Below are 15504 nucleotides of genomic sequence, written 5' to 3'. Positions count from 1 at the left end.
CATCACAATGTACAACAGTCCGTGGCAGCGGAGTCAGACGCAAACCCAACATAGCATCCAGTTCCCGCCACCATTGACAGTGACGCAACTCCAATTACAGCACCGTCCACGTGACACACAGGCGGACTGACCGCGCGCTTAGATTTGAATTCACGAACGCTTGGCAACGACAATTTCCATCAGGCACTGCAAAGGAGCTCTCCCCTGCTCGCCTCCCGTCGCCCCTCATTACGCAGGCGGACCACAGGCTGCATGGGTAATATAGTTTGGAGCGGAGTTGAGAGAGGTCTGGATGAATTGTGGGGTGTCCCTGTGGAGGCGTGTCCTTCCATCTATCACACATCGGAAGCGACTGCCAGAGAAAATCTCTCCAGCATTTTCTCACCAAATGTGAGTTTTTGTAGCAATATCCGAGATATTTCTGGAGATGTTGGGTTTTCACAAGATTTTAAACAGATCTGATAAATGTAGGCATCTCTTCTTAGAGATATTAATGACTCAATATAATTACAGGAACATTTTGTGAGGAAAGAGTTGAAATTTTGGATTATTTTATGTAAAGCCCACTCTAATGGTCACTGTGATGTGGAAGTTGTAGACACAGCTTTTATAGAGATATTGAAGTCTGATATAACAGTGTGGAGCTGGAGAAACACAGCAGGCCAGACAACATTAGAGGAGCAGGAAATCTGACCTCATGGCTTGGTTGTTCTTTCTGAAGAAGGGTCAGCAAAAAGGTGAGGGGTTTAAGCTGTGCGCTCAGAGCTGAATCCCTGGTTGGTTTGGTCTCCAGGTACAGAGCATGGCAGGAAGGAGTGCACCACAATCCTGGATTTTATATCTCAAAGTTCTGGAGGGTACTCACACTCTTACTCAGCTCATTGGAGAACAATTCATAGAATCCCTGGAGAGTGGGAACTGAATTTGGCTCATTGAGTCCACACCAATCTTCCCAAAGAGCATTCAGCCAGAACCATCCCCAAACCTACTCATCCCCAGATGGTTTGTTAATTTAGCATTGCCAATTCACCTAACCTTCATATCTTTAGATTGTGGGGGAAACCAGAGCACCCAAAGGAAACCTAAGCAGACACAGAGAGAATGCGCAAACTCCATACAGTCACAGAATGAAACATGTGTCCCTAGCTCTTGTAAGGCAGCAGTGCTAACCTGCTGTGCCACCCATTGTTGAGCATTGTTCAGATTCTGTTATTTTTAATGTGGTTAAGTACTTTCATCCTTTGTTTTTCGGTTAATTTCTCAATCCAGTAACATTGTTACATCTGGAGTTCTGAAATGGTGAATTTGTTGTTAATCAATTCAAAATGTTTACACATTTCAGGATAAGGTTTAGTGATCTTTCAGCTCTAGCAGCATTTCAAGAAGACAGCTCACTAACACCTCTTCAACAGTAACCAGGATGGGCAATAAATTTGTCCCAGCCATTAACACCCATATCCCATGACGTATAAAATACTGTCAATATAATCAATAAAAAAATGAAATAATTGAAGACGCTGTAAATCAGAGACAAAAATAGAAAGTGCTGGAAAAGCACAGCAGGTCTGGCAGCATCTGTGGAGAGAAATCAGAGTTAAAATTTTGGTTTGGGTGACTCTTCATCGAGTTCTGAGGAATGGTCACTCAACCTGCTATGTTAACTCTGCTTTCTCTCTACAGATGCTGCCAGATCTGCTTAGCTTTTCCAGCAATTTTTATTTTTGTCGTCAATTTTTGAAGTTGTACATTGGACATCTGTTGTAAATCATACAGGTTATTCCCAGTAAGTCACAGGCCCACACCCATCAACAAAAAACTGATGATCTACAATTTCCACTTTCTCCTTTCTCCGATGGTCTCAGCTGAGTTTTCTCTGAGCTGATTTCCTGAATTGATACATTTTGCTGAAGTCAATCATTTCTTTGACCCTCCATTACTCCACTGCATGCACAAGGATATGTTGAAGCTGATATCACATCAGCACGTCCCTGAAATTCCTGATTATCCAGTTGCAGTGTTCTGACCAAGTGAAAAATCAAGCTACTGAAAGGTAAACCAATCAGAGCTGTGAAAAGATGTCCAATGGCTATGTGAGTTTGGGAATGAAATGCAGTTACTTTAGCCAAGCAGTCATGGACCCAAAATTAGACATTCCAAAGTGACCCACAGCTGGAGAAATCGGGACTGACAGAAAAGTGACCAAGCTAAACAGCAGCCGTTGGCTACTAAGAACAGTGGATACCAACATCAAATAGGACACAGTGGTTCAGAGTTTCCAGTTACAGCAGGCCCAAGGATTGTGTATTGGCAAATTTTCAATAAGATTTTCAGCGCCTTGATATCCAGCCGATGTGTGAGGCTGTGCACTTTACACCTTCTGGCATAGCAACATTGGCGATGTTCACACAACCCATTGGCCAAAGGCCACAGAACATTTAGGAAAGTAAGGGACAAGGGGAGGGAATAAGAAAACATACCTGGAGTCCACTTCCTCTGTGATGCCTTGGAGCGAGACACATGGCAGAAGATCATGCGGCAACCCAAGAATTCTCAGGATAGTATCTGGCCTGAACTGTGAGACCACCTCTATGGAAGACAGCTGGCCTTATGTCAGATAGGAGGGAGATTTCAATGGTCCAGCTCAAGCATGGATCGTTCTGGGTGATATCCTTCAGATAGATTGAGCTGGATAAAAAGGACAAATACTGTGGGAATTTGAGAAATGTTCACATGGTGATTTTAATAAGGAATATTTTGTTAGCAAAGTCGACTTGAACCGCAAGTCAAATTCCGTGTTGGGTCCCCACCTGAAACATCAATTTTCCCACTCCTCCGATGCTGTTCGGCCTGTTATGTTGCTCTAACTCTACACTGTGTTATCCATGTTCCTTTGTTTGCCTCACCAATAAGGGCGCTTGGGTAATCTGTTTAAATACATAAGCTAGTCAAAGTGTCCAAAACACAGGCAACAATACAGAAACACTTCTGGGAGAAAAAAACAGATCCTCCACGATTTTTGGGAAGTAATACAATTTGATAATTCAGAACACTGTGTCCCTCTCCCTCCTGTGAAAACACTATGGCTTAAAGAGGTGTATTTTGTCCCTTTTATGAAGAGAGGTTGGGACAGAGGTGTCAGACAGTCTGCTTCAAGCCAATAAAGTAAATGGCATGAGGCCTTTTTTAAAAACAATTGGAATAATAGGAGCAGCCTGAATGGGAAGGGTGAAGCTCCCACAGAAACAAGATTTTAGTTTCAGCTTTCAAGTAGCCATTGCTGAAGTCTTGAAGCTGGATCTGGAGGCTGTTTTTCTTGCCCGTGCGGCTAAAAGGTGGGATTCTCTTCCTCTTGCTAGAATTGTGTATGAGACAATCAATCTGATTGGCTTTGCCTTTGCAAGGGTGTGTTAATGGGATGTTACCATATTGGGACAGTTAATGAATAGTTTATTATTTCGTTAAGTATTTCAATAGAGTTACAGTTAAGCCAATTCTTTTATTTTGTCTGTATTTTTAATGATAATGTATGAAGAAAGTGTATTTTGCTCCAAGACTGTTCGTTTGACAAGTCAAATGCATCCAGCATACAAAGCCTGGCACTTGCCTTTAAAATAAGAAAAAGTTAGAGTCTGTGCTATCTCCTTGACATGTTATGAAGGGGTATGGTCTGGTCTATAACACTTTTATCACTTTCTCTGGTGCATGCTGTTCCCACCACTTTGTGTCAGCACTGCCTTGTTTGCTGTGAGTTGTTTTCTGATCTACTGTCAAGCACATCCAAGATTGCACATCTACACTGATGTTGTCAGTTCTAAAACCTCCGAGGATGAAGAATGCTAATCCCACACTAGAAATATCTGTCACCCATTTACAAAGGGAACAGTGACAGCAGCTGCAAGAACATAACTCAGAGCAGGAATCAGCAATTCAGCCCCTCAAGCCAGCACACTATTTCAAACAATCATGGCTGCTTTCATTTTGGCCTCAACTCCACTTTCCTGCCTGGTCCCATAACCCTTGAACCTGTTATTAATTAAAAATCTGTCATTCTCAAGAATGTAGACATTTGCCCAATATCTACCATACCCTGGGGTAGTGAATTTCAGTTTCACCACCCTTTGAGAGAAATAATTCCTTCTCATCTTTTTGTATCTGCCTCGCCTCTCCATATCCTAAAACTAACAACATCCTTCCTAAATGGGAGGTGATCACCGAGTAGTATAATTGTTGGACTGTTAACCCAGAGTCTCAGATAATGTTCTGGAGACCCAGGTTTGAATCCCGCCATGGCAGATAGTGGAATTTGAAATCAATAAATGTCTGGAATTAAGAGTCTAGTGATAACCATGAATACATTACCGATTGTATGGAAAAACCCATCTGATTCATTAATGTCCTTCAGGGAAGGAAACTGCTGTCCTTACATGGCCACAGCAATGTGGTTGGCTGTTAACTGCCCTCTGGGAAATTAGGGGTGGGCAATAAATGCTGCCTGGCCAGCACTGCCCTCATCCTGTGACTGAAGGATAAAACAAAAGGGTGACCATAATTATAAGCAGTATTCTAAAAGTGGCCAATCACATTCATTGTTCATGCACCTGAAATATTTTGTGAAAGTTGTGGTTCTTGGTACTGACTGGTTATCTATTATTTATTCACGAAGAGCAAGGGAGTTGTACATCAGACTCCGATTGCAGCTGCAAGACAATACTAGGTCCTGTATCCTTATTAAGTTTAATTAGATTTTAAATTTATTCCCTTAACTTACAACTGACCTTTAGTTGTCAATCTGGATATATATTTCTTCTGTTTGACCTTCAATCTGAAAACTAGTCAGAATAGGTAGTAGAAAGAAATATTCACCTACCAATCACCTACATGTGATGTCCATTGGCATGTTCACTCGATTTTGTCGGACTGCTGTGGTTTATCTCCCATCTCTTGGGCCTTGGTCTACTCCAGCTCCCACTGATCTGTGCAGGAGTTTGGAAAACAGGACAAAACAATATCTCCCACTGCCAAATCACTGAACTCTCATTTCAAACTCTCAGGTTCCACATCTTTAGAGACTCATCCCAAGATGATTGCACTCAAAGCCTCATTTTTATAGTCAGCCTCCAATGTTTCAGGACCAGTTTTCCTCAGCTTTTAGATGACAGCCCAATGAACAACCCAAGCGACAGCAGCACCAACCACTGGGAGAACTTTGTATTCCCAGTGACCTAAAAGATACTTAAGTGTCGACTTTTCAAATTAATCCGAAATAAAGTTGATTTTAAGAAGGAAACACCAGCAATGAATTTTAAGAAGACCAGAGGTTAACTTTTGAGCTCCTATTGTTACCAAACTGCCAAAGGACATGATAATTGTCAAATACGTCATTGGCTACATACCCCAAGAAGTGAGATTTTATTCATATGCTACAATGACAAGTATCCATCTGATCTGCTGCTCAATGTAGTCTCCATTTCACCGGTCAGTTTCCCAAGCTTCAGGAAACTCATGTTGCTGCAGAAATATTTGGATTGACTGTGAGAGACGTCAATCAGAGAGCCCACCCACTTTGCCCATTCTCTCCTCTTCCTCTTCCAGAGCTGGTTCACTTCCTATAGGGATTGAAAACCAAGTGAGGAGATGGTGAGCAGCTTTTATACAAATTGTGTCCGATAATATCCACACCAATCTTCAGGCAGTCTGACTATCCCGTGGGCAGTCAGGGGTGGAAATGTCCCTTATGCTGTGTAAGAAGATCCAGCTGAGAGAGCTGTTTACTTGGTACTTTGTACTGAACTGTTTGACTGGAGCTGTGTGTTGGACATTGAGTGTTTGTTGGAAGCATTTCCCTTCTCATTTCCAGGCTGAGTTTTGTTGTTGTCTCATTCCTGAATATGAGAAGGTGAGGTGTATTCATCTGGGAGGTGGAGAGTTACTTCAGATTTTGCAGCAGCTGCTTCATTTAACGCTGGGAAATCACTATGATTGTTTGAAGAGCTGGGTCAGTGCTCAGAAGTGAGATGGTGGTTTGAAAACAATGTGTAGGGAGGAAGCGAATCGAATTTGATGGAGAGAAATGTCTGACGTGCTGTTTTGTCTTGTTTCATGGTCATTCACCTATCTTGAGGAATTGCAAACAGCTTGTTAATTTGTAAATGCAACCTTGCTGAAAAAAGAAAAGGATGTATACTCAGTCTGCCTGTTGGAGAGAGGTTGAAATCTTGAAATGTTTTGGAAAGCCTTCTTTAAATATGTTCCTTGAAGGCTTTGGCCTTTTAAAAAGGCTGGGCAATGTATACAATTTCTCGGGATAAACCAGAGCCCTTCAATTAGCTGCACTGAAACAATGTTTTCCTTAAATAAATTTCAAAATCTCCATTAAATTAACGTCTCCTAAGTGTTTTTGCATCGTACACAATGTGAAAGAGGAAAATTGGTCCTTGCCAGTACAAGTTGAGCAACTAGTGAATTGATAGCCTGTTTTACACTGCGTCCAATTTTCTTTGCCATTACATTGATTGTGCCTGGGAAGATGGGGTTGAGGTGAGAAAAGAAAGTAGCCTCGTTGTTTGCTCCTGGTCACTATCCGGTGATCCTGCTGGAAACAGAGGCTGTGACAGTCAGCCCCTTCTGCAAAGGAGAAGAATAAGTTTGAGGAAATTATGTTTTCGTTTCCTTTTTTACAGAAGGATTGCACTGTGCTACACTGGAGAATACAAAGAGGATAAAGACACTACTGATAGGTACAGACTGTTGCCCAAGAAATAACTGCACAGCTGTGGGAGGACTTCCAATTCCTTAATAACATTATTCAACACAAGACAGGTTGGGCCGTGAAGCCATCATCTGGAAATCAGTCAGTGGTGTGGAGTCTTTCATCAGAACCAACCTTGTTGAAGGTTTGGTTGTGGTGATCGGTCAGGGTGAGGTTGGGAAAAGGTGTGATTGGCTCCAAGTGTGGTTAGAGTTTCATTCGTTCGTCAAGCCTCATATACAGGTTGTTTGCTGTTCCTGTGTGAGGAGGACTCCATAGGCTCATGACAACTGCGAACATACAGGACTCATCGTTGAAGAGCCACATGGAAGTGAAACCTTTTACAGTTAAGGTGTGGGACCAAGATTTCACACAGTCATCAACAGTCCTGATCCAAAAAGACAACCACATTGGAGAAAAACCTATCTCATGTGAGGTGTGTGATAAATCATTCTCGCAGTTATCAAGCCTCCGAACTCACCAGCGTATTCATACAGGGGAGAAACCATTCACATGTGAAGTGTGCGGGAAATCATTTTCACAGTCATCAAGTCTCCGTGCTCACCAGCGCATTCACACAGGGGAGAAACCGTTCATCTGTGAGGTTTGTGACAAATCATTTTCAAAGTTAACGAACCTCTGCAGACACCAACGAATTCACACAGGGGAGAAACCCTTCAAGTGTGAGGTGTGTGACCGAGCCTTCACACAGTCATCGCACCTCTTACAACATCAGACGACTCACACAGGGGAGAAACCCTTCAAGTGTGAGATGTGTGATCGAGCCTTCACACATTCCTCGAGCCTCCTGCAGCATCAGGCACTTCACACGGGGGAGAAACCCTTCAAGTGTGAGGTGTGCAGTCGAGCTTTTACACATTCATCAAGCCTCCTGCGTCACCAGACAATCCACACAGGGGAGAAACCTTTCAAGTGTGAAGTGTGCAACCGAGCATTCAACCAATCATCAACACTCCTGAGACACAAAGGCACCCACTCTGGGGAGAAACTTATCTGCTGTGATGTGTGTGACAAATCATTCTCAAAATCATCAAGCCTACGTGCACACCAGCGCATTCACACAGGGGAGAAGCCATTTACATGCAGAGTGTGTGAGAAATCATTTTCAAAGTTAACAGACCTCCGCAGACATCAACGAATCCACACAGGGGAGAAACCTTTCAAGTGCGAGGTTTGTAACCGAGCGTTCATACAATCATCTCACCTCCTGCGACATCAGGCACTTCACACGGGTGAGAAATCCTTCAAGTGTGAGCTGTGTGACCGAGCCTTCACACATTCATCAAACTTGATGCAACATCAGATAATCCACACAGGGGAGAAACCCTTCAAGTGTGAGATGTGTGATCGAGCCTTCACGTATTCATCAAGCCTCCTGCGACATCAGACAGTCCACACGGGGGAGAAACCCTTCAATTGTGAGGTGTGCGACCGAGCATTCACACAGTCATCGAGTCTCCTGAGACATCAGACAGTCCACACAGGAGAAACAGTTCAAAGTGTATAATGAGGGGTGTGGATTTGTTGAACCCATATAAACCCAGTCATGAGTGACTTGTCAGATACGTCAGTCTTGGAGTCATCAATTCTCTGTCGATAACAACACATTCACAGAGAAGTAACTATTCACCTATGAGATGCCTCATAAATCCTTCAGGTAGTCATAAACTCCCTGCATATTCACACTGGAGGGGAGAGGGTGGCATATGGCTAATTTCACTGGTCTAGTAATCCCGAGCCCCAGGCTGATGCTCTGGGTTCATAGCCCACCAATGCAGATGGTGAATTTTGAATTCAATTAAAAAAAACTGAATTAAAAACTGACCACTGTTGATTGTTGTTAAAACACCTACTCGTTCACCTTTAGGGAAGGAAACATCATGCTGATTATTTCCCCTTCAGGGAAGAAAATTTGTTGCCCTTTCCACAGCAATGTGATTGACTCTTAACTAACCTCCGAAATGGTCCACACAAACCACATTGTTGGCAATTAGGAATTCGGCAAAAACTGCTGGCCTAGCCAGTGATGTGTTCATTCCATGAATGAATTTAATAAAAAAAAAAGGGTGCAAGCATCTGGTTCATCAGTGCACTCACACAGGAGAGAAATATTCTGTGTTCTATAATAAAGCTTTTACATTATTGTTGCATAACCTGGAACATCAGTGAACCCCCACAAGAAACAAACCCATCCACTGTGACGTCTGTCAGGATTACTTCACCTGCTTCTCTCTCACTAAACACAACAAGGACTCAGCTGCTTCTTTAGCACTGAGACTTAATTCTCTTTTTTTAACCCTCTACTTTTGCATAGGAGAGCAGTCATTCCAAAGCACTTTCTGTCTCAAACCTCCCACACATTCAATCTAATCATTTCAAGAAGTCCAATTTAATTTTTAATCCTCGTCACCAAACACCATTAAAAGAAGACATTCGTATGTACAGAGCCCTTGTATAAACTTAGCATTCTTTCAGTGCAGCATCAGGTAAAAGTCACTCACTGGCACTCACTCTGACCAAGAAGGCAATCAGATACTCAGTGGTTGGAAAAGCTTCAGCTTCTGATCTATCAGCACAAGTACCCAGGGGAGGATCCTTTCCTCGGGTAATAATGAAGGTACTTCAATTAGCCTCAGTGTCTCTGGTTTATGAAGGAGGAGAATCAGCTGGGAAACCTGTTCCTCATCAGTGAGCCCAACTTGGAAATCACAGGAGGATGTGATGCAAACTATGTGATTTATATGTACTTTTAATGTCATCTATTGTGAATTTAAATTCTTGTTTTTTGAGTTAGTAATGTGGATTTTCTGTTAATAATTAATTTGGAAGTATTTCTGTCACCATGGTAGTTTCTGTTAAAACATTTTTGTGGTCTAGCTTTGGAATTAATGTACTTATATGCAGCACTAAGGGACTTTTATTGATTTTTAAATTGTCTTGCACCCATTAAGGTAAATAATAGGATCTTCAGGTTTGTTATAAATTTCTGGAACTTATTTTCTTCTTGTGCTTAAAGGAAACATCTATAGCTTGGAAAGAGAGATTTTTACTTTGAATTTTGAGCAGTTCTGTGATGCCCTTGGATGAACATTGTAATATAACCCAGTGCTCCTTAGAAGGGAAGGACATAGTGATTACCTTAGAGTGAAGAGCTTGTGTTTGTCTGAGACTTGCAGTGTTGGGATAAACCCTGAACAGGTTGTTTAAAGTGAGTACATTCAAGCTTAGGTATATATAAAGCTCCAGGAATGCCCTTGTGGTAGTGTCCACATGTCTGAGCCAGGTTCAAATCCCACTTGCTGCAGAGGTGTGTAATAGCATGTCTAAACACGCTAATATAGAAAATATCCATCATGGCTGTAGGAAGAAGCTATCTGCCATTGTGGTTTACATACCAAGTCAAAAGTGACTTAAAACCATTGAGGTGTTAGAAACAAGTATTGTTGTGAGTCCTGTACAAGTGGAGCTTTTGGCTACTGTACCGGGGTGTGTTTTGAGTGCTATACAAAAGCTGTTGCTTTTTTTACTTTTAAGTCTATAAAGGAATATTTTGTGATTTATGGGCTTAAACTTTTGATGTATGTTTAAAAGTCTTTGCATGTAAATTGTAATTGGATAATTTAGTTTATTCTCTTTCTAGTTTAATTTCTTTTGTTAATTAACTTCTGTTTTATTGTTAAAACCAAATCTGCAGCTCATGTTTTAGCAAGTGACCACTTTGTTAAAACAAAAGAAATGAAAATGTGATCTCTGAAGACAGGTTTCAGTCTGGGATCTGACATGTCCAAAGCAAACATTAGCTGGGATCATAACAATGGCAGGATGTGTTTCAGCTACGACAGTTACAATTGACTCGCTGCATTCACTGTCTGGCTCTCCACATGCTGAATGCTACTTTAGTGCTTATTTCAACATCCACAGTCTGTCCTTCAGGTCAGTAATTTGAGGATTGGAGGAAATATGAGAAGCAAATTACAATGGGGAAGACAAAGGAAGCGATCAAGTAATTAATTTCATCTACAGTTTTCTTTCAGTTGATATATTCCATTTAACTGCACCTTAGGTGATTTATTCCAATTCCTATTTGATGATTCTATGTTCTATATGTGTCACTTTTTCCCAATCATTCTGCTTTTACTGTTCTATGTGATTTAAGAACTCTGGAGAAACCAACTGTCCTGTTTAAAAGAAAAGGTTTTTCTCTGGTATCTTTAAAATGGCAATCAAACATTACTGTCTAATTTCAAGCATTACCAAATTCTACTTGTTTGTTCTTTCTTACAAAAATACATACAATTTTCTCTAAAATAACTTGCTAGATTATGCTGGAAGTTTATTTTAATATAAAAAAGATCACAAATTCAAATATGGCCACAACAAACTTTGTGCACACCCTTATCAGTGTTATTGCGCTGACAAGCTTTGTTGGTGGTCAGTTAATTTCTTCCCAATCAATCTTTCCCATTTTTTAAAATACAAATTAAAATCACTTCGGCTGTTGCCACTGGCTCTTGTTGTAAATCAAAATGTTCAAATAAAATGTATTTGTCCCTTTAAACATCAATTAAATTGCCCATTGTGATCTTGAGCTAGCAACTTGTAGCAATATATTTTATTAGTCCCAATTTCAGATTTCATAATTTCACTAATGAAATACTGGATTGATAGTTTTAAAGAGTGTTTTTATATTGGAGACACGAGTGGTCTCAGTCAGCTTAGGGTTCTCCTGTTTTTTTACATTTAGTCTCAGCAAGTCTTTTGGGGGTCTCACTATATTCTTGAAATCTGATTAAAAATGCAAAAACAATATCTACTAATGGCACTGGAAGATGTTGCATTTTTACATATTTTGGTTGAAGAAAATGTTGAAATCTTTCAATAAGTTCAAACTGACATTTTAATTTTAATTGCCTTGAAGAAAATCCAATAAATAGTTTTTAAGATCACATTTAAAAAAATGATGCAAACATATGAACAAAATATTTCCCATTCTGAGTTGAAATCAGATGTCTTCCACAGTGCTGATTGTCTACATATTTTGAGTACAGGCTTTTATTTGAATGATTTTTGTTTAAATACTGAAAAATAGACTTCACACCATTTTCAAACTTCTATGTAAACGTTTCACTTCTTTCTTTGTCTGACTTTGGTGGTGGGTAAGTTGTTGGAAGTGATTCAGAAAGACAGGATTTATATGCATTTGGAGATGCAAGGAATCTTTCAAATCTTTCTCCTCCCACCTTAAAAATATGCCACCTTGTCTTGAAAGACCCCATCCTCGGGTAAAATACCATTCACCTTATTTATACCTCTCATGATTTTATAAACTTCTGCAAGGTCATTCCTCAACCTCCAATGCTCAAGTGAGAAATCTTTTTTCTCCCGTTTATTCATTCATGGGATAAGGGCATACTGGTGAGGCAGCATTTATTGTCCATCCCTAATTGCCCAGAGGACAGTTAAGAATTAACCACATTGCTGTAGGTCTGGAGTCACATGTAGGCCAGACCAATTAAGGATGGCAGTTTCCTTCCCTAAAGGGCATGAGTGAACCAGATGGGTTTTTCCCCTACAATCAGCAATGGATTCACTGTCGTCATTAGATTCTTAATTCCAGATATTTATTGAATTCAAATTCCACCATCTGCCATGGGGGTTTCGAACTTGGGTCCAGAATGTTATCTGGGGTTTCCAGATTAACGGTCCAGCGATAATACGACTAGGCCATCACCTCCCCCTGATAGTCCTAGTTTATCCAGCCTTCCACCAATGGCAACAGAAACCCCCTTCTGCTCTGTCTTGATACCTGCCAGAGCCAGATGCAGAGCTGAGAATAAGCTAGAGTTTTATCTGGTTTTTTTGTTATAATTATCCTGCTTTTGTACTCTGTGCCCTTACCGATAGAGGTCAGGATACTTTGTGTTTTATTAACCTCACTCTCAATACGTCCTGCTACCTTCAGGGATTTTGCAGAGGTACATCAAGATTCCTGTTTTTCTGCACCGTTTTAGAATTGTACCTTTATATTGTCTGAGGTTTTTCAGCGACATAATCACTTCACATTTCTCTACATTAAATTTCATCTGCTAACTGTTCACCTATTTCACAAATCTATCCCTTTTGAAATTCCAAACCGCTCTCCTCATCGTTCAAACATCTTTGAATTTAGTATAAATGTTATTACTGTGCCATACACCAAGGTCATTAACTATATCTCAGGAAGAGCTGTGTCCTATACCTTCCTCCGGCTTGAGAAACAAGTCAGGAGTGTAATGGAATATTCCTCACTCCTTGTATAAGGCACAGCTCTAACAATACTCAAGAAGTTTGACACCATCCAGGACAAAACAGTCTGTTTGATTGGCACCACGTTTATAAACATCCACGCCTTCCACCAATGCTGTAGCAGAACTGTGTGCTATCGACAAGAATTACTACTGAAATTCTGTAGAGATCCTTATACATACATTCTAAACACACAACCACTTCCATCTGGAAGGACAAGGGTAGCAGGTACATGGGAATGTTACCACCTGCAAGTTCCCTCCAAGCCATTCACCATCCTAACTTGGAAATATGTTGCTGTTCCTTCACTGGCCCTTGGTCAAAATCCTGGAATTCGCTCCCAAACAGCACTGTGGTTCAACTACAGCACACGCACTGCAGTGGTTCAGGAAGACAGCTCACCACCACTTTCTCAAGGGCAATTGGTGGACAGTAATAAACGCTTGCTTAGCCAGAGATGCCAACATCCCATGACTGAGCTAAATAAAATGCCCAATAATAATAAAATGATCATTGCCCCAAAATGTTCTCCCACTCATATGCAACTTTTCGGTGATATCATTGACCTGGCATCAGGGAAGTGACATATCATCCTGGATTCTGCAGCTGCAAGATTATGTCTGTGCCCTGAACTGTCAAAGTCTTTAGACTTCTATGTACTTCCACGTACGGCTGAGCCTGTTGTGGTGTCATGCACTCCCCAGGTTACCCATCACTTACATCAGGATTCAGAGCTTAGTACTGGTTGGACATTGGGATATCCTCTCGGAACCTAGACTTCTGCCCTCTTGACACTTTATAAACCCACCCCTGAACAGCTTAGTTGCAATTTTAATGCTGTAGCCTCTGTGCTTTTAAAGTGAGCAAACTTGCAGGAATGGGTACAGGGTAAAATTGAACCTTGCTTAAGTTGGTGGTGTAAAATATAGACATATCCTCTTCAGGTGATGGTGGATGTTTGTACTTTCCTGTCTAGAAGGACTACTATCCTGAGAATGGTGAGGGAATGGCGACAAGCCTCTACCTCAATGTCATAACCATGCTAAATGTTCACTTTACACTCTTTCAAGATTCATTTCATGTTATGAGAAAGGGCTTGAATCATTTTTTCAGTGTTTTGTTATTTTGGTTAGTTGATGTGAGCTGAATATTATACTGCTTCTCTGGTTAATCAATCTTGTGTATCAATTTATAACTCATGATAATTTCAGTATTGTCTTAACCCAATCTATCTGAACTGTCAGAGATAATGGGAACTGCAGATACTGGAGAATTCGAGATAGCAAAGTGTGAAGCTGGATGAACACAGCAGGCAAAGCAGCATCTTAGGAGTGGTATGTGAGTAATAACCCACAATAACCGCCCAAAGAGAATCCCCCAGTCCTCAGTATAACCCCACCAACCTCTGGATACGACACATCATCCTCCGACACTTCCGGCATCTACAATCCGACCCCACGACCCAAGACATTTTTCCATCCCCACCCTTGTTTGCCTTCCGGAGAGACCACTCTCTCCGGACTCCCTTGTCCGCTCCATACTCCCCTCCAACCCCACCACACCCGGCACCTTCACCTGCAACCGCAGGAAGTGCTGCCTTGCCCCCACCTCCTCCCTCACCCCCATCCCAGGCCCCAAGACGACTTTCCATATTAAGCAGATGTTCATCTGCACATCTGCCAATGTAGCATATTGCATCCCCTGTGCCGGTAGTGGCCTCCTCTACATTGGGGAAACCAAGCGGAGGCTTGGGGACCGCTTTGCAGAACATCTCCGCTTGGTTTGCAGTAAACAACTGCACCTTCCAGTTGCGAACCATTTTTACTCCCCCTCCCATTCCTTAGACAACATGTCCATCCTGGGCCTCCTGCAGTGCCACAATGATGCCACCTGAAGGTTGCAGGAACAGCAACTCATATTCCGCTTGGGAACCCTGCAGCCCAATGGTATTAATGTGGACTTCACAAGCTTCAAAATCTCCCCTCCCCTCACTGCATCCCAAAACCAGCCCAGCTCATCCCTGCCTCCCTAACCTGTTCTTCCTCTCACCCACTTCCTCATGCCACCTCAAGCCACACCTCCATTTCCTACCTACTGACCTCATCCCGCCCCCTTGACCTGTCCATCCTCCCTGGACTGACCTATCCCCTCCCTACCTGCCCACCTATACTCTCTTCTCCACCTATCTTCTCTATCCATCTTTAGTCCACCTCCACCTCTCTCCCTATTTATTTCAGAACCCTCTCCCCAACCCCGTCTCTGATGAAGGGTCTAGGCCCGAAACGTCAGCTTTTGTGCCCCTAAGATGCTGCTTGGCCTGCTGTGTTCATCCAGCTTCACACTTTGCTATCTGGTCTGTCAGTCTGGTTCACTAAAACACCCAATATTCCACGGTAAGAAAGTCCTGTACACAGTATATAGGTCAATGTTATTGTGGGCTGAGATATTTT

The 15504-nt window shown here is 41.8% G+C and overlaps 1 protein-coding gene and 1 long non-coding RNA gene across 4 annotated transcripts in view; one reads left to right on the top strand and one right to left on the bottom strand.

Annotated features, from left to right (window-relative positions):
• LOC125446410 (uncharacterized) overlaps nt 1-5512 on the bottom strand; it is a 24374-nt gene extending 18862 nt beyond the window's left edge. The window contains exons 1-4 of the long non-coding RNA XR_007246390.2: nt 5394-5512; nt 4868-4973; nt 2808-2924; nt 2478-2685 (exon numbers count right to left, since the gene is read on the bottom strand). This is a non-coding gene — a long non-coding RNA (uncharacterized LOC125446410). The remainder of the gene's footprint in view (nt 1-2477; nt 2686-2807; nt 2925-4867; nt 4974-5393) is intronic.
• Nucleotides 249-15504, top strand: LOC125467697 (zinc finger protein 271-like). 3 transcript variants are annotated; one of them, XM_059639665.1, is made up of 2 exons: nt 249-390; nt 6681-15504. In XM_059639665.1, the coding sequence occupies exon 2, from the start codon at nt 7032-7034 to the stop codon at nt 8274-8276; it is 1245 nt and encodes a 414-aa protein (XP_059495648.1). In that variant the 5' UTR covers nt 249-390; nt 6681-7031; the 3' UTR covers nt 8277-15504. The 3 variants fall into 3 exon arrangements, with proteins under 3 accessions (XP_059495648.1, XP_048419818.2, XP_059495649.1); XM_048563861.2 differs by lacking the exon at nt 249-390 and adding an exon at nt 5601-5637; XM_059639666.1 differs by lacking the exon at nt 249-390 and adding an exon at nt 5632-5741.

The sequence above is a fragment of the Stegostoma tigrinum genome, chromosome 34, assembly GCF_030684315.1.
Source record: "Stegostoma tigrinum isolate sSteTig4 chromosome 34, sSteTig4.hap1, whole genome shotgun sequence".
In the NCBI taxonomy this organism is placed as follows: Eukaryota; Metazoa; Chordata; class Chondrichthyes; order Orectolobiformes; family Stegostomatidae; genus Stegostoma; species Stegostoma tigrinum.
This window is presented reverse-complemented; position numbering and strand designations above follow the sequence as displayed.

Excerpts from the sequence above, each read along its gene's own strand:
- LOC125467697 (XM_059639665.1), top strand. The coding sequence starts at position 7,032 with ATGACAACTGCGAACATACAGGACTCATCGTTGAAGAGCCACATGGAA.